Source organism: Mixophyes fleayi, chromosome 1 (genome assembly GCF_038048845.1).
Source record: "Mixophyes fleayi isolate aMixFle1 chromosome 1, aMixFle1.hap1, whole genome shotgun sequence".
In the NCBI taxonomy this organism is placed as follows: domain Eukaryota; kingdom Metazoa; phylum Chordata; class Amphibia; order Anura; family Limnodynastidae; genus Mixophyes; species Mixophyes fleayi.
The window spans coordinates 167,392,445-167,410,740 of record NC_134402.1 but is presented as its reverse complement, the minus strand read 5'-3'; the positions used below and the strand labels follow the sequence as shown (position 1 = coordinate 167,410,740).

At 41.4% G+C, this 18,296-nt stretch overlaps 1 protein-coding gene across 25 annotated transcripts in view; it reads right to left on the bottom strand.

Annotated features, from left to right (window-relative positions):
- Positions 1-18,296, bottom strand: part of CENPC (centromere protein C) — a 295,773-nt gene that overhangs the window by 105,505 nt on the left and 171,972 nt on the right. For 24 of the 25 annotated variants that reach the window (XM_075203541.1, XM_075203629.1, XM_075203558.1 and 21 more), the window contains one exon: positions 16,927-17,115. The exons of the other annotated variant lie outside the window; for it this stretch is intronic. In XM_075203541.1, coding sequence (XP_075059642.1) covers positions 16,927-17,115 — 189 coding nt within the window. The remainder of the gene's footprint in view (positions 1-16,926; positions 17,116-18,296) is intronic. 25 annotated transcript variants of the gene reach the window in all.

The following is an 18,296-nucleotide window of genomic DNA, read 5'->3' as shown; positions in this document are numbered from 1 at the left end:
TTTTCTGGACACGCCGGTGAACATAAGACCTTTGAGATTCTCTCTCGTAGTTACTGGTGGCCTTCAATGAGGAGAGACGTCAAAGAGTTTATTGCTTCCTGTGATTTATGTTCTCAGTTCAAATCCTCCCGCAGAACTCCAGCAGGGTTGCTGCGACCACTACCCATTCCGTCCAAGCCTTGGACCCATATTAGTATGGATTTCGTTACTGATTTGCCACCAAGTAAGAATCACAATACTATTTGGGTAGTGGTAGACAGATTTTCGAAGATGGCTCATTTCGTCCCTCTGTCCGGTTTACCTTCCTCGTCTACTCTGGCTGAACATTTCATTAAAGAAATCTTCCGCATCCATGGATGTCCGTCTGAGATTGTGTCAGATAGAGGAGTACAATTCGTTTCCAGATTCTGGCGGGCCCTTTGTAAAACCTTGGGCATACGATTAGCACTCTCATCGTCTTACCATCCGCAATCTAACGGACAAACGGAACGAGTCAATCAAGATCTTGAGACTTTTATTAGGATGTTCTCTTCAGCCAACCAAGACAACTGGGTAGAATTGCTCCCTTGGGCTGAATTCGCCCATAACAACATGTACCATGAGTCATCATCCAAAACTCCATTCTTTGTGGTCTACGGTCACCATCCGTCTTTTCCGGAATTTCCTGCCCTCCCGCCCACCCAAGTTCCTGCTGTGGAGACTGCTTGTCAGACCTTCAAAAATATCTGGTCTCAGGTCAAAACCTGTTTAAAGAAGACATCTAACAAATATAAGTCTTTCGCAGATAAGAAGAGGCGGGCTATTCCACCACTAAAAATTGGAGATCGTGTCTGGTTATCTACCAAAAATATTCGTTTGAAGGTTCCATCTATGAAATTCGCCCCTCGTTTTATTGGTCCATATAGGATCATTCAAGTTATCAATCCAGTATGTGTTAAACTTCTTCTTCCTAAGAATCTTCGGATTTCCAATGCCTTCCATGTGTCCTTGCTCAAACCTCTCATCATCAACCGTTTCTCGACTCCTCCCTCAGCACCGCAGCCAGTTCAAGTTCATCAGGAGGAGGATTTCGAGATTACTGAGGTATTGGATGCAAAAATTTCGCGAGGAGTCCTCCGTTTCCTCGTTCATTGGAAGGGCTTTGGTCCTGAGGAGCGTTCATGGATCAAAGCTGAAGATCTTAATGCTCCTGCCCTTCTGAAGAAGTTTTATTCCAAAAATCCGGACAAGCCCGGTTCCAGGCGTTCTGTGCCCACCTTTAAAAGGGGGGGTACTGTCACTCACCGGACTGTGAGTGCTTCTTCCCGGACATTTAGGAACCGTGGCCGTCCTCCATCCTGAGGGACTGCGCATGCGCAGCCCTTTCTATACCTCCAGTGTATGTTCCTTTAACTTAATTGGCAGATCAGGCAACCTCCCTATATTAAGCACCTGTGGTCATCACCACATTGCCTGATCTTGGAGTCTCATTCCCCATGAGTCTCTGAAGGTGTTCCTGTGTTTCCTTGTTTATTCAGCCCTGCTGATTCCTGTGGTTTCCAAACCACTTCTACCTCTGTGGTTTCCAAACCACTTCTGCTACTGTGGTTCCCATACCACTTCTACCATCTACTGAATCATCGTGACTGTGAGCTGATTCCTATCCGCTGCCTCCGTGCACTACAGTCTTCTAATCACTTCAACTCTACCATGTATCATTGGGACTGTTAGCTGATGCCTATCCGCTGCCTCCGTGCATTACAGGCTTCAACCACATCCACTCACCTGTTCATGATTGTGACTGCCAGCTGATTCCTATCCGCTGCCTCCGTGCACTACAGGCTTCAACCTGCAACTCGTCTGTGTTTCATCATCGTGACTGCTAGCTGATTCCTATCCGCTGCCTCCGTGCACTACAGTCTTCAACCTGCAACCCGTCTGTGTTTCATCGTGACTGTTTGGCTGATTCCTATCCGCTGCCTCGGTGCGCTTCAGTCTTCAGTCCTCGTCAACGCTCCCGTGTTTCCTTGAGTCTGCCTCCACTATTGCTACCCGCTATTCTCCGTGATCAACAGTGCCTGTTCAACTCTGCTCTCCCGTGTCCCATCGTTACTGCACCTGCTGGTTGCTATTGGCTACCTCCGTGTTCCCGCAGAGACCCGCTGCTGCTACTCCTCAGCACTACTCATCCATCTACTGCTGATCCGCTCTCCACGCTTTCCTGTGTTCCCTGCTGGTCTACCTTCCCGTGCGCTGCACCTACTAGACCACCGCTTCACCCATCCAGGGACTTCGCATCCTGCCGGCCTCCTGCCGTTCAGGTATCTCTGCACTCCTGTCTGACTGCCTCCTGAACCACGGTATGCATACTTCTCATTGACTGTGCTGTGTATTGCATACCTTGCTGGACTGTGTTGGTTCTCCTCTGGAGTGTGCTATCCGCTGAGTCTATTGCCATCATTGACTGTGTTATCTTATGCTGGACTACTTCAAGAGACTTTCTATATTGGCAGTATTGTTCAGTCATTTATACATTTATATTGTGCATATTACTGTGGATCAAAGTCAAGGTGCCCGTGTATATATTGTGTTGCAGTCTCTCCCCGTGCACCTCCTCACATATATATTCAGTAGTACAACTTGCTAGTGGCAGACCACTGACTCCTGTTTACAGTTTCACCTGTTCCAGTATCCTCTCACATAGCAGTGGTACAACTTGCTAACGCAGACCACTGACTCCCCGGATATCTCCACTTGGATTCCATTCCTTCACTCAGACAGCGGTACAACTTGCTATCCGCAGACCGCTGACTCTCATCACCTCCTCGTTTCTGTTGGACATTCCTCCTCACTATAGCAGTGGTACAACTTGCTACCGCAGACCACTGACTACCTTCACGTGTCCTTTGTCCATACAGTTCCTCGTGTATTACTACCTCCATATTGCCAGTGCTGCTAGTCATAGACTTTCCTGAGCATCTCATCATCTGCTATTTCCTGTTCCGTGATCACCCTGCTACCAGAGTACCATATTACCACCTATACTGCTCTGGTAAGCCTATCACCTGGTGATCCCTGGGTAAAGACTCCTAGTGCCCGTGACACCTGAATCCGATTGAGCATGCATTTCACTTGAGGAAGACAAAACTGAAGGGAAAATGCCCCAAGAACAAGCAGGAACTGAAGACATTTGCAGTAGAGGCCTGGCAGAGCATCCCCAGGGATGAAACCCAGCGTCTGTTGATGTCTATGCCTTCCAGACTTCAGGCTGTAATTGACTGCAAAGGATTTGCAACAAAGTATTAAAAAGTGAAAGTTTGATGTAGGATTATTTAGTTTGCCCCATTACTTTTGGTCCCTTAAAAAGTGGGAGGCACATATAGAAACCATTGTAATTCCTACACTGTTCACCTGATTTGGATGTAAGTTCCCTAAAATTAAAGCTTAAAGTCTGCAGTTAAAGCACAACTTGTTTGTTTCATTTCAAATCCATTGTGGTGGTGTATAGAGCCCAAAATATGAGAATTGTGTGTCGTTGATCCCCGACCACCTATAAAAATCCTTTTTCAGCCCATTCCAACTGTGTGAACCCATCTGGTGTGAAAAAAGAATTTTGCATTCAAGTCATGCACTTCTGAGTAAAATTCATTCATGCTCCAGAGAACCTGGGCTAACCATGGGTCGCTTGAAAGAGTAAACAGGGGGCAGGTGAAACAGTCAACAGAGGGGGGAGTGGCGCAGTTTCCAATGCAGTAGGCCCAGACTCAATGTGCCAGCAAAAGGGAAGAGAGAGAGAAGAGAATGGCAGAAGAACAATCACTCCCTAGGGACCAATACAGGAACCAAGTTGTGTTATCAAACATCTTAAGTATATTATTGCGTAGGTCCTCATACAAGGATTCTATGTATGGTCCTCATTTAGCATAAAATTGAAATACCCATTTCTCTAAAAATCCGGAACGGTCGCCCTTCTCTCAAAATAGAGTGTGTTCAGAAGTTCAGTTTTAACCTTTGAGAGAAAAGGGTAGAGGGGGTAATTCAATGGTGAGGACACTATAAGAAACAATTTAATGCCCTAGATATCTAATGGGGGGTGACCGAGATCCAGATGTCATAATTACAGAGAATGATGACGGCCAGATCAATGGGTAAGAAGATGTTAAGAGAAGAGCTAAGAAAGTGCAGAACCTTGGTTCCAGAATTTCTGAAGCTTTCTACATGACCACATAGTATAAAAGGGGGCAGGTGCGTGCTAACACTTAGGACACATTCCTGTTTCCTCTTTGCTAATTCTATTACAAAAAAAAAAAAAAGATATTTTTTCAAATGTGCTAAAAAAGATAGCTATATTTAAAAAAAAAAAACAATATAAAACAATAGAACAATAAAATGATACTTAGAACTACTGGACAGCCAAGGACTAGTACAGTGAAAATGGAGAGGAGACGGTCAGTAGGTTTTGGTAACAGCAGTGTGCACTTCTAATAGTTTAACAGATGAATACTGCTGTCCTCCTTCATTTCCCGCTCTGAGAAGATACCAAGTGTCTGGAAAGGGTGGAGGAGCCATGATCTGTCTAGCACCACACTCTGATGGGTTTTCAAGCATCCTCAAAATTGTCGGTCTCAGAAGGCATTGGCTGCTAACAATGGCTTCTGTGTCCTAAGTCCGCAAACAGCCTCTTCTTCATTCCTCTGGCGCTTTTTGCTAACCACAGATAGCATGTAAACAAAGTCCCACCTCTAAATAGTTGGGGACTTTGTATGATCCGCCAAAATGTCGGTCACCATTTCAGAATCGCGGTGCTCTCTGCTTAAATGGCAGAGCGGTCATTGACTGCAGTAAAGAGTGTACACTCAAACAGCCCCTAAGCCGACAGTGAGAACGTCTGGTTCTAAACTATTTGACAGCTGTGGTTTGTTGATGGGAGCAATTTCCATCACAGACCCATCAAATATGTGCGCTGCAAAGCAGCACACACTAGTCTTTCAAAGCATTAAACAGAAAAGCAAAAAAAATAATAATAAAGTAATAGAATTAGCTGCAGAGCAGCCCACAATAAACTCCTTTGGCACTTAAACACTGAGGAGCTACAGGGGATTGCAAAAGGAAGGAGTTCTGTCAGCAAGTTACATTAAACAATTAACTATTTAAGTGCCAACTCCATGATCCCCTCATAAAAAACATGGTAGCAGTGTACCCCAGATTGAATGAAAGAGAACAAAAAAAACCCATATAAAACTCACTTGTGTAGACAAATAAAAAGAAGCAAACAAACAAAAATGCAATCCACAAAGTAAAATCTGCGGTCTTGACACTAAGGGTTTGTAAAAACCCTAGATACCCTTTTAACCACTCTACTCTGGTTCCACTATGACAGGGGGATCTCCGACTGTTAAAATTGGCTGCCTAGCCTAGGGCTGAAATCTACTCTAGCCGGCGTAACATACACTTATTGTCCTACTGCTTTAGTGGGAACAAGTAGGGGTCAGGATGATGGATTTTATTTATTAAATGTAGGGATAATCCCATTCATTCCAACAGTGCATACATTTAAAAGAGGTCTCCACCTAAAGTGCATATATTGAAAAACCCATTGAAATTAATGGGAAATGAATAAGAAAACGTATGTGTCAGTAGGCCAGCACATACCAACTGCAGGCATGGGTTACACAGGTATTTACATGTGGTTTGTGTTTTTCAATGCAAACTCCAGTGGGTTTTACATGTGCCACTGATCTAGCAGACTGCTCTAGGCTAAATCTTGACAAAGTCGTTTCCGGAGCTTAGAGAGCCCACCAAACGTGAAACAAAGAACTGCAAAATTGCTTTTGTGATTTCAACCTGTTCATGTCAGCATAAAAGCACATTCTACCAGAATGCATCCTGTACGGAGCACCTCAGAGCTTCAGCTGATCAACTGTGTTGGGCAGCCAGCTGGTCTTTTGTGCCTTTAAGAAGTTTTACAAGTTTAGTGTTTCTCCATCCAAAGGTGCAGCATCACACTTATAAGGGCAGCATTGGGAAGGTCCAGTATCCTCCCAAAGTTCAAGAAAACATCTAAGATTTTTGTAATTACATGAAATCATTTTCTCTGAATCCAATTTGCATGCTGTATGCCCACTCTAGTGCTTTTACTCTACCTGTAAAAGTTTTCCAGGAAAAATGTTCAGGGGATGTTTTTGTTCTCTTTGCTGTGTTACTTTCTGTTCTGTCCCGTGGGTCTTGAATAGAAAGATAACAAGGTAGAGTGGGAATAGAGAATGTGTAAGAATTTTCAAAAACAGTGCAGATTTTACTTTAAGTGCCAAATTCCGGGCTGAGCCCTTATATCCTCAAGGTACAGTATTTCCCAATAGATTCATGAAGACAGATTTCATGTTAATACAAATTTAAAAACATAGGTTAAAATTTAGTTTAAAAAATATAACAATTTTTTTTTCCTTAAAGAATGTGACTGCGAGAATATGGCATATTATTACACCAAGTATCATATACAACAGAATTAAATAAAAAACAAAACTAAACACCTAGCATCTATACTAGGTCGTAGACGTACACAAGCTGCAATTTTATCAGCGACGACATATCTATTAGGTAGCAATTATCAGTCTGAAAAACCAAATCGCTGTTCATATCGCGATTTGCGTCGATTTTAACTAGCCTGTCTTTAGACAAAAATAGTCATTTTCAATCCAATACTCATTTCCGATTAGATGCAAGCTTTACATGGAAAACTTGGTGATTTTGACCTCAAGAACATAATAAAAAGCAAGGTCCTTCCATATTTGAGTTGATAGAGGTTTCGGGAGCATAGAGAGAGCAGGCAACTGTGTAGAAGAGAGTTTATATTGTGATAAGGTGTGAAAGTGAGTTTTGAGGGGGGTTTTTGTCTTAGTTGATTTAGTTTCCCTTGTATGTCGAGATACTTTTTTGATGTTTACTGTATTTTCCCTGTCCTTAGTTTGTGAGTGTATTTGTTTGTTGTTTTGTATTTCCCGTCTTTTCTTTTTCACACTATTTTGTTTGGTCTGTTTTGCCCCTGTGTGTTTGTCTGTTATCATGTTGAGAGAAAGGAGAGGTGAGGAGGCTAGGTACAGTGGGAAAGAGGAGAGAGAGGAGCTAGAAGGTGAGGGGGAAGAGTCAGGCCCTTCTGTTGGCGAAACAAAATCCGGGCGCAACATGCGCTTTAGTTTTCAGGAAAATTCTGCACTCATACACAATTTAGTGCCTGTGTATTAGCGTATTTTGGGGAGCCGTGCTGCAAAGACCACATTTGCACGTAAGAAGCAGCTATACTCACAATTATGTGCCGCTGTGAATGCGGTGGGTCCCAATATGCGAACAATTGAAAACTGCCAAAAGCGGCAGTGAGAACAAGTGCAGAGTTAGAGAAAATGGCAGAGGAGAAAAGAGCTGCAGCAAGCGCTGGTGGCGGGCCTGCTCTAGTGTTGACCTACACAAGTTGTACGAGAAGGAGTTCAAGAAGCTCATTCCAATCGAGCTCCTCAAGGTTATAAATGTGCGGGAAACACCGACAACCACAACCTAATACTGGGGAATAATATATAAATTCATTTCTTTTATTCCTTTATGGTCAAACAATAATCCAGAATCCTGTAAATGTACAATTTCCTTCCACAAGGTCTCTCTGAGAGGGATTCCATGGTGGCTTACGAAAGGGTTTTACTATTTGAGGAACATATAGGACAATTAAATGCAATTATGTAGCAGAATGAAGAGGATTGACAATTCATTGGTGCAAATGAACAATGGCATTAACAACCTTACTGGGGCAGTCCGAGAGATGTACTCAAATTTAAATTCTATTTGTGGCCAAATAATGGCACGAATTCCAGTGATCCCATCTTCAGATGGTAGCAGCCAGAGCACTACCCCAAACACCTCAGTGCCCACAACTCCAGTGCATATCAGTGGGAAGAAAAGGGGTGGCAGACGAGCTTCCACCAGTCTACAGAGACTGCTGCCAAAATAAATAAACAATTTATTGATTATTACCTGGACATAGAGACACACCGCCAGACTGTATCAAGGCACATGAATGTGGACTTCTAAAGGCCAAAAGATAAGTTCTATCACCCCTCTATGACAGATGTGTCATAAATCAAAATTGACACCCACATCCAGAATCACCTACAAATAAACATAAATAAATGTAGATGACTGCAACACTACATAAAAACAACTACAACACCAAAAACACAAGTGGCCTGTGCAACCAAAGAGAAGCCTGGTGATGGGGATGCTTCTCTCTCTCTTTGTTGTGGACTCCAATATCAGATTGGGGTGATTTCACTGCTGTCTGATTTCAAGTGCTGTTTGTTTAAAGCGTGGAGTTAGATCCAGTAAGGAGTTGAATCCAGGAAGGGGTTTAATCTGGTAAGTGGCTAGCAAAGTTTAGTACTCTTAAGTTCGCTGTAGGCTATAAGAAGTTAGGTTAGCCATAATAAGATGAGTAGTAGCAGGCTTGATGATCTCACTCAATGCATATCTTGTCATATGTATGCACACTTGGAGCAAGTGTTCCAAGGTTTATACCTCTGTGAGAAATGTGAGCAATTGGTCTCTTTAGAAGCCCAGGTAACTGATCTAAAGCAGACCATTGCAACATTGAGAGACATTGCCAACCTAGAGCAGAGTTTACAGCTCACCATTGATGCGTTAGCTGAGCAGGGTGGAGCAGAGACAGAGGAGGATGCACAGGTAGGTAGCTGGGTAACAGTTACTAAGGGTAGCAGAGGGAGGAAGAGGCAGGCCAGCTCTGAGCTAAGCTATCCCAGCAGATTTGCCAGATTGGATGAAGATACTGTGGAAGGCAGTTCAGAATTGGTGGAGTTGGATGAGACTGCTTCCGATAGCAACCAGGGGAATGGTCTCTCCAGCATAGAGGGGACCGAAGTTACTCAGGGACCCAGGCAGATTGTGGTAGTAGGGGATTCAATTACTTGGAAGGTAGATAGGGCAGTCTGTTACCGGGACCGTGCATGCCGAACAGTGTGTTGTCTCCCGGGTGCTCGGGCTCGGCATATATTGCGGATCAGGTGGACAGATTGTTGGGAGGGGCTGGGAATGACCCAGCGGTTTTGGTGCATGTTGGCACCAATGACCGAGTTAGAGGAAGAAGGGGTGTCCTAAAGAATGATTTATGGGACATAAGTCGCAAATTTAAGGCAAGGACATCCAAGGTAGTATTTTCAGAAATACTACCTGTGCCACGCACTAGTCCAGGGAGGCAGCGGGAGATTAGGGAGGTTAATGCGTGGCTAAAAGATTGGTGTAGGAAGGAGGGTTTGGGATTCTTAAGAGCACTGGGCTGATTTCTCGGTAAGTTGTCATCGTTATTGTCATGATGGATTGCACCTGAATGAGGAGAGGGCTGCAGTGCTAGGGGAGAGGATGGTTAGAGGGTTGGAGATTTTAAACTAGGCTCCGGGGGGAGAGGGGCAAGCAAGTATTTATGGGATAGACATTGAGAGTAGTAAGGAGGAATTTAACAAGAGTCAAGGGGGTGGAGAAGGAGGGGAAAGGGAAGCATAGCCGATAAGGAGAGGTCCTTTTAAAGCAAAAAGAAATACCTAAGGGAGGCAATAGAGACTTAAGTGTATGCTTGCAAATGCAAGGAGCCTGACAGGTAAAATGGGGGCGTTAGAGCTAGTAGCAATGAATGAGCAGTATGATATTATAGGTATTACGGAGACCTGGTGGGATGATACACATGACTGGGCAGTCAACTTGGAAGGCTATTCTCTCTTCAGGAGGGATAGGGTAAATAAAAGGGGAGGATGAGTATGTCTTTATATTAAGCCAGAATTAAAACCAAGTATTCAGGAAGTTATATACGAGAATATTGGTGATAATATAGAGGCATTGTGGGTGGAAATATCCAGCGGAGGAAACAGTTCAGAGGAGTTGCCGATAAGGATATGCTATAAACCGCCAGATATTAGTACGATAGAGGAAGCCCAACTTCTACAGCAAATTGAAAAGGCTACACAACTAGGTCAAATTTTAATTATGGGGGATTTTAATTATCCGGACATTGATTGGAGTACTGAGACCTGCGGTACAGCTAGGGGAAATAGGTATCTGAGCATGCTAAAAGACCATTACATGCCCCAAATACCGGACTATACTGGACCTAGTAATAACAAACAATGTAGACGTAATATCAAATATTCAAGTAAGGGAGCACTTGGGAAACAGTGATCATAATATGATATGAAATTAGTTTCCAGAAGCAATGGTAAAAGGGATCAACTAGGACTTTAAACTTTAGAAAGGCAAATTTTAATATGCTAAAGGAATCTATAAAGAGCATAGACTGGGACAAAGTCATTGAAGGAAAAAATACGGACGAAAAGTGGGCTGTCTTTAAAATGTTGTTGGAAACAGACACGTATAAGTTCATTCCTATGGAAAATAAATGTAAAGGAATTAAGTCTAAACCAATGTGGCTAAATAAAAAGGTAAGGGAAGAAATGCAAAGGAAGAAGCGTGCATTTAAAATGTTTAAGTCTGAAGGGTCAGAGGAGTCCTTCCGTAGGTACAAGGAATGTAATAAAACATGCAAAAAGGAAATTAGATTGGCTAAATTAGAAAATAAAAGGCACATTACAAAAAGACAAACCCCATATAAATGGCAAAAGGATAAAAAAAAGACAATATAGGACCCCTAAGAAGTGAGATGGGTGAATTGATAAATGATACTAAAGAAAAAGCAGAGGTATTAAACACTTTCATTTCTTCAGTATTTACCAGAGAGGAACAAATGGTAGAAGTAATACATAAAAATGGAAATGAAACCATGCCATTAATTAATACTTGGTTGTTAGAGGAAGAAGTCCAAAGGCGACTGAAGAATATTAAGATAAATAAAGCTCCAGGTCCAGATGGCATACACCCAAGGGTCCTTATGGAGTTAAACTCGGAAATAGCTAGACCGCTATTCTTAGTTTTCAGAGATTCAATCTCATCAGTCTCAGTACCAAGGGATTGGCGAATAGCAGATGTGGTGTCGTTGTTTAAAAAGGGGACGAGATCACAACCAGGGAATAATAGACCTGTAAGCCTGACATCAATAGTGGGGAAACTACTGGAAGGTATTTTAAGGGATAGTATTCAGGATTACTTGGTACGCCATAAAATTATTAGTGGGAATCAACATGGATTTGTGAGGGATAGGTCATGTCAAACTAATCTAATTAGTTTCTACGAGGAAGTTAGTGAAAACTTAGACCAGGGCAGCACAGTAGATATGTTCTACTTAGATTTTGCAAAAGCCTTTGATACAGTGCCACACAAGAGGTTGGTTTACAACATTAGGGAACTGGGTCTAAGGGGCATATTCAATTCCGACCCCGATTCGTGGGATCGCGCCGGAACGGCCGCGAACCTAATCCGCGGTACCGCAATAACGTGGATTTTCGTTCGCAGCCCAATCTGCGTTATTGCGATACCGTATTACCAGCAGTAGTGCGCATTTTTCCGCGGTAACGGATCGGAATTGAATATGCCCCTAGGAATCAACATTTGTACTTGGATCGAAAACTGGTTAGAGAATAGGGAACAGAGAGTTGTGATAAATGGAACATTTTCTAATTGGTCAAAATTCTTAAGTGGAATACCTCAAGGTTCCGTGCTGGGGCCACTCCTTTTTAATATATTTATTAATTGTTAGGAACCCCTCCAGCCAGCACAACACAACCCGGAGTCTACTCTGCCAGTCAGATGTTCACTGGAGCCCCTGATGGTGGGGACAGACTGGGCCGCAGACTGACAGTGGGTCGTGAAGTGTGCACCGGCTGGGGAGAACCCAGGCAAGCGGAGTGAAGTCCAAGCAGAGATCAAGGGCCGGCAGCAGGTCGCAATTCCAACAAACAAGCCGAGGTCAAGGGTCATGAGCAAATAGGAAGGTCGGTAAACAAACCAGAGGTCAAGGTCACGAGAAACACAGGCAGGGTCCAAATCCAGGCAGAGGGTCATACACTGGTAATCAGCAGAATACTCAACGGACAGGAACAAGGCACAGAGCAGGTCAGCAGACTGGCAACAGAAGCTATAACCGGCAATGAGGCAGCAGACCTCATTGCCTTAAATACAGACACAGACCAATCAGGAGTTGGATACACTCCTGCAGGCTAATTACTAGTACAGAGCAGGGCCAATCAGGGCTTGTCCCTAAAATACACAGTTGCAGGCTAATGCCTGTAAATTCAGCCCCCCTCATTAAATCAGCCCACAGGCTACCTGTTGCGCGCATGTGCCCGGCTACCACCACCGCCGGGACGCAGCGCTACCGTAGAGGCGTCCGGCCGTTGCCCTGGTGACGGCTGGGCAGGAAGGGGAAATGATGTCCCGGTCGTCAAGGTGAAGGCCGGGACGCCAGAAGAAGACAGAAGCGAGCCGCGGCGGTACTCACAGCCGTGACATTAATGACCTTGGTGATGGTTTAGAGAGTAAAGTTTCTATGTTTGCAGATGACAACTCTGTAAGTTAATAAAATCAGAGCAAGATGTAGCTTCTCTACAGAGGGAATTAAATAAACTGGAGGATTGGGCGGTCAAATGGAATATGAGGTTTAACACAGATAAATGTAAGGTTATGCATTCAGGGATCAAAAACAAGAACGCAATCTATAAATTGAATGGAATTAATTTAGGAGAATCTATAATGGAAAAGGATTTGGGAGTGCTCGTAGACAGTAGACTTAGCAATAGTGCTCAATGTCAAGCAGCAGCTGCAAGGACATACAAAGTATTGGCATGCATAAAAAGGGGCATAGATGCAAGGGAAGACAGTGTAATTATGCTACTGTATAAATCGTTGGTAAGACCTCATCTTGAATATGCAGTACAGTTCTGGGCATCACTCTATAAAAAAGATAATACGGAACTAGATAGGGTTCAGAGAAGTGTGACAAAATTGATAAAGGGTATGGATTCATTAAGTTATGAGGAACGGTTAGCCAGTTTAGGCATGTTTACTTTAGAAAAGAGGTGTCTAAGGTGAGATATTATTACTATGTACAAATACATTAAGGGTCAGTACAGAGAACTTTCATGGAAACTTTTTACCCCAAGGACTACACAGGACACGTGGTCATCCCCTAAGGTTAGAGAAAAGGAAATTTCACAACCAGCAAAGGAAGGGGTTCTTTACAGTAAGGGCAGTCAAGATATGGAATTCATAGCCAGGGAAGGTTGTGATGGCAGATTGAATAGATATGTTTAAGAAAGGGTTAGACAAATTTTTAGCGGAAAGGTGTATCCAGGGATACGACCGTTAATTAAAACGTAGGATAGTAGTGGATATAGGGTAAAAATAGGACTGCAATATTGTGTCTGGGGGGATTGTCACAATTGAAACAGATTGGCGGTTGCTTACTCTGGATCAATTTCAAATATAAGTGCAGGATCGCAGGAGATCCAAAATAGGTTGAACTTGATGGACTGGTGTCTTTTTTTCAACCTCATCAACTATGTTACTATGTTATTAGATGTTGCACCAAAACACCCAACAAGACTTTTCCTTCCAACACCATTTTCAACCACCTTCAGAGTAATTGCCATTTGGGTCCCTTGTTATACTCTTCATTAGTCTGCATAGACCAATAGATGATGTGTTTGCTAATCATTCCTAGAAAAAGCAGCATGTATATAGTGCCACAAATTTGTACTTTAAAAGGTGACCCTATCTGGAAATATTAAGTGTTGCCACAACATAGGAAAACAATGACTGTCCCACTGGTAATTAATTAGATAGTAAGTCAATATAATAAACTAAATAAAAAAAATATACATTCATTATGGAAATGTTTACAATTTATTCATAACACAAATTTGGCCCCTGTAATATATTTTTTTTTTAAAAATTGCGCCTCTAAAACGAGCTTTATTTAAACTTCCATTGTGCCTCCTGTTAAAGTAACATTGACCAGCAGTGTAACAATGATGTTTGCTAATCTTGCCTATAGAAAGCAGTGTGTTGATTCTGGCGATTTTCAAATCAAACTCGGGTGACTTTGCAAAATAGCAGCTTCATACATCGGGAGCACAATTTGAAGTGATTTTGAGAATAGCAATTTTGAAGGAAACACTTTGCTGGCGATTTTATATCAACTCGATGTTTAATATATTAGTGAGAAAATCGTTGAAAATGGTCTAAATCTATATCCCTCTATGGGGATATAGCCACATAGGGTGTGTGTATGTGTGTGTGTATGTATGTAATATATATATATATATATATATATATATATATATATATAAACACACACATATATATATATATAGATATAGATAGATAGATATAGATAGATATGTTTGGTATCATTCTAATCCCCTATTTATTCGCAGTTGTCTGGTTCATTCGAAGAAAGGATCGCACATTGCGTTCCTTAGTTATCGATGATAGGGAAAAAATGATTAGAATGATATTGTCTGTGTAGTGTAAATGGACCAGTTTAAACCACATAATCTGTATTGTTTTCTCTGTATCACTGAGTGTGTGTGTGTGTGTGTGTGTGTGTGTGTGTGTGTGTATATATATATATATATATATATATCTCTATCTCCCTGGGTCCAGCTAGACAGTCATCACTGACCACAGTCTTCTGCACTGAAGGACTGTCTAGCTGGATCCAGCAGAGAGCGCAGCGTATGTATGTATGTATGTATGTATTTGGTATCGGCTGTATTGTACTTGTTTATTGAACTGCTAAACTTTTGCTTTTGGCTAAATAAAATTGCTTGTGCTTTGGAACCACAGAAATCGCATAGACAATGCTTATTGAAAAATGATGAAATTACTTTAATACTTTGAATAGAGAGGACAAGATTTCCCGCTATGCGGATGACATGCCACTCTTTCTGTTTTTGAAAATAAATTTGGTTACTACTCCAGACTAGCAATAAATTGACATAAGTCTACTAAATTTCTAGTGGGAAGTGAATGTCTGGAACATCTGTCTAATAGATTCCACTAAAATGGACCCATCACAACAATTCCAATTATCTTAAATGTAAAATGAACTCTGCCTCTTTCTGGCACCTATTAGATGAGTGTACTGGGGTACAGCGGTTTTGAGCTGTGATGGTGGAACTGGTGATTTACTGTAGCTAAAGGACAAGTGGGAGTTGAACCTGTGTCATCTCAAACATTGGATTGAGATCACTTTAAGTAGCTGGGGTACTCCAATACCTCCTTAATATTCCAGCAAATACAAGTGTATATTGTTCATAGGGCATGCCTTACCAAGTTTAGATTGGAGAAATTTTAAAGAGGTCAAAACACTAACTGCTAGTGTGGAGATATCTGTGGGACTTGCTAGCATCTCAAACGGTTGGGCCCTCATGTTAAACATTTTTCGATTAAGGTTGTTAAAGGTATTAACAACACTGGAGTAACAATAGCATATATTTTCCAAGGTACATGTATCTTCAGCCTAAAACTAAAAGATATGACAAATAAGGGGACACTAAAATTTATAACAAATGTGTTCATGTTGGCTAATGTTAGTAGAGCCAGATTGTGGTTAGCTCCTAGAGGCCAAGATTCTGGACTGGATTCGTTTGGTGTATAAAACATTGAGGCATGAAAGATTTGTATATATTAGCAGAAAGTGATTAACACAATTTTATAGTATCTGTAGCAGATGGACCGATTCCCCTTACACTTTATGTTCAGAGAGTCCTGGTTTGCTTGGTTGACCCGCGAGGACATGTTACTCTATGTCATGTTATATCGTGCTATACTATGCTATTAATAATGTGTATTAATGTGCATTTCTAATTTTGTTATAATTTTGATTCCTGTAACAACTATATACTATATTCTGATGGGAGATGTTATGTCAGGAAAATCTGCTTGCCATGTATAATTCTTCTAAAATTTTATTGGATTTGTCACGCTTTTTTGCCTGGTTCTTTAATTTGTTTTTTAGTTATATTTGTGATGCTTGTACGGATTTGTATAAATTATAAAGAAATGAAAACGCTTAATTTAAATAAATAAAAACAAAAGTAAAAAAGTGGAGTAACCATGAAAGGATATGTAAAAAGCAGACACAGATAATTAGCTGTTCATTCTTTTATGCCCCGTATAAACACTAAAAGAAAAAGCACAACAAAAATCAATTAACCTGTTTAAGGGAAAGGTCATATTCAAACTGGAAAAAGGCTATTTTCATGGTAAAATCTAACCTGCCTGATATGCTTCCCATTTCTGTAGAAGAAGCAGGAAAAAGAGATGTATCCTGCATTAATTTAAACAAGTTTATTTACAGGAATATCAATGAACCCTCTCTGTTCCTCCTGTTTCCTCCTACAAAAAGGCATTGGTTGAACCAAAACGGTTTGTACACATACCCCCCCTAGAAGTTCTAGCTTGGCAGTGCAGAGAAGTCTAAAGTACAGTACATGCACACTAATAAGTTTCCATTACTGGTAGCAGCAGATGGTGAGGGTGGTAGGCATAGAAGACTATCAATTATCTCTGTGAAGTAGATAACTCATGGACACAAAGTTTTTTACTTGATGAGTGATTGAATCTAAATGGGAAAATGGCATTAAGGTTCTGTCATGTGTTATGTAAGGAAACCCATTATAGGCAGGCCATCTGCCCATTTTTTCATCTATTAAATATTTCTGTCCAAGCAGCTTTTTCTCTTTCTCTTCTATCTGCTACTACATAAACAGAATATACATTGTAAAGACCATAACCACCTCTGTGCATGTCCCCTTAAACATCTCCATTTTGCAAAGTGTACTTAAAGTTGGTAAAAAAAAAAGAAAAAACTGCATTTATGGGGTAGAACTTTAAAAAAAAATAAAAAAAATGTTACAGAGCAGTTTTATGACAATGCTGTAGATCCTTAGCACAATCACAACATACGCTTCTTGTTTTTGAGTGGACCTTGCGGAAACTCACGCTCTGTTGGAAAAGTACAATCAGCTTGAGAAGCAATCCAATATGGTCCTGGCGGCACTGATAATCTTTTAGTCCTCCGAAGCGCTCTTCCATTTTCATCAACCGCATTATGATTATTGTCAGCAGAGATGTTTGTCTCTAGAGTTGGCATTTCCACGTCATCAGTTACAATGATTTTCTCTGCCCTACCTGCATGAGATCAAATTTTTATGAAATGATGGTTAACATAATAAATTTACTTTTATTACATAGTAGATTAACACCACATTTTTGTGACCAGAATAAATTTCACAATTTTTCTGCATATATGTTAAAACAGAGACAGTATCTCTTTTGGAAGTATGCTGAAAAATTACTTATTTTGAAGCATAATTATGTATCAATGTGAAAGCTATTTTTACTATTAACACAGTGCATTGTGATCTAGTGGCCAGGAACCAAAGCAAAAAATAAAATAAAATGTTAACATATATCAAAGAAAAACAGGATCACAGACAGCTTGGGTTCAGGTATTGTGACCCTCAATCCAATCCACAGCCATGAACAATTATGTGTGGATGGTGGACGAAAAATTCTTGTTCACTAAGTTCACTGGAATAATTCAAACAGTCTTTTTGCGACTTCATTTGAATTTACCATAATTTAGAAATTACACGATTCACTAACTTCACCTGACTATATTAAATAATATTGATGTACTTAATGCAAAGAGAGGCAGGTTACAAGAGAAAGATCATCATACCGAAAGTATTACATTTCATCAGGTGTTAAAATAAAAAAAAAATATTATTATATGTGTGTGTGTGTGTTCCAATGTTTATGTCAACATTTGGTCCTAGTCAATATTTTGCCTTTTTCGAATACAACTTACAAGACATTTAGGGGGGTATTCTATTGTTCCTCCGGCCGCCGGAAAAACGAGCGCTCTAAAACTATTACCGTTTATAGTCACCTGGCCCAGTACAAAAAAGTTATTACCGTATTTTTCGCTCTATAAGACGCACTTTTTCCCCCCAAAAAAGTGGGGGAAAAATTGTGTGCGTCTTATGGAGCGAATACGAACAAAAAAGCCTTGTACAGATCCTTAATACCTGGTTCGCTCCCGTCTGTGTAAGGCTTGTTGCCGTGGGGACGCTCAAGCGTCCTGCTGCCGGCCGGATGTCTCGATTCAGTGGTATGGAGCATGAAGCTGTGCAGCAGATACAGGCAGCAGTGACGTGGTGCCGCTGAACGAGCGGTTGTGAAGTAAAAGTTTACATGATCCGGTCACTCCAACCAACAGGAAAACGACTGTCTCTTCCGTTTGGCCACCTACACGTGTGGCCAGAGTGGTGATCCCATCGCTCGACTCTAGTGTGAGGCATAGAATC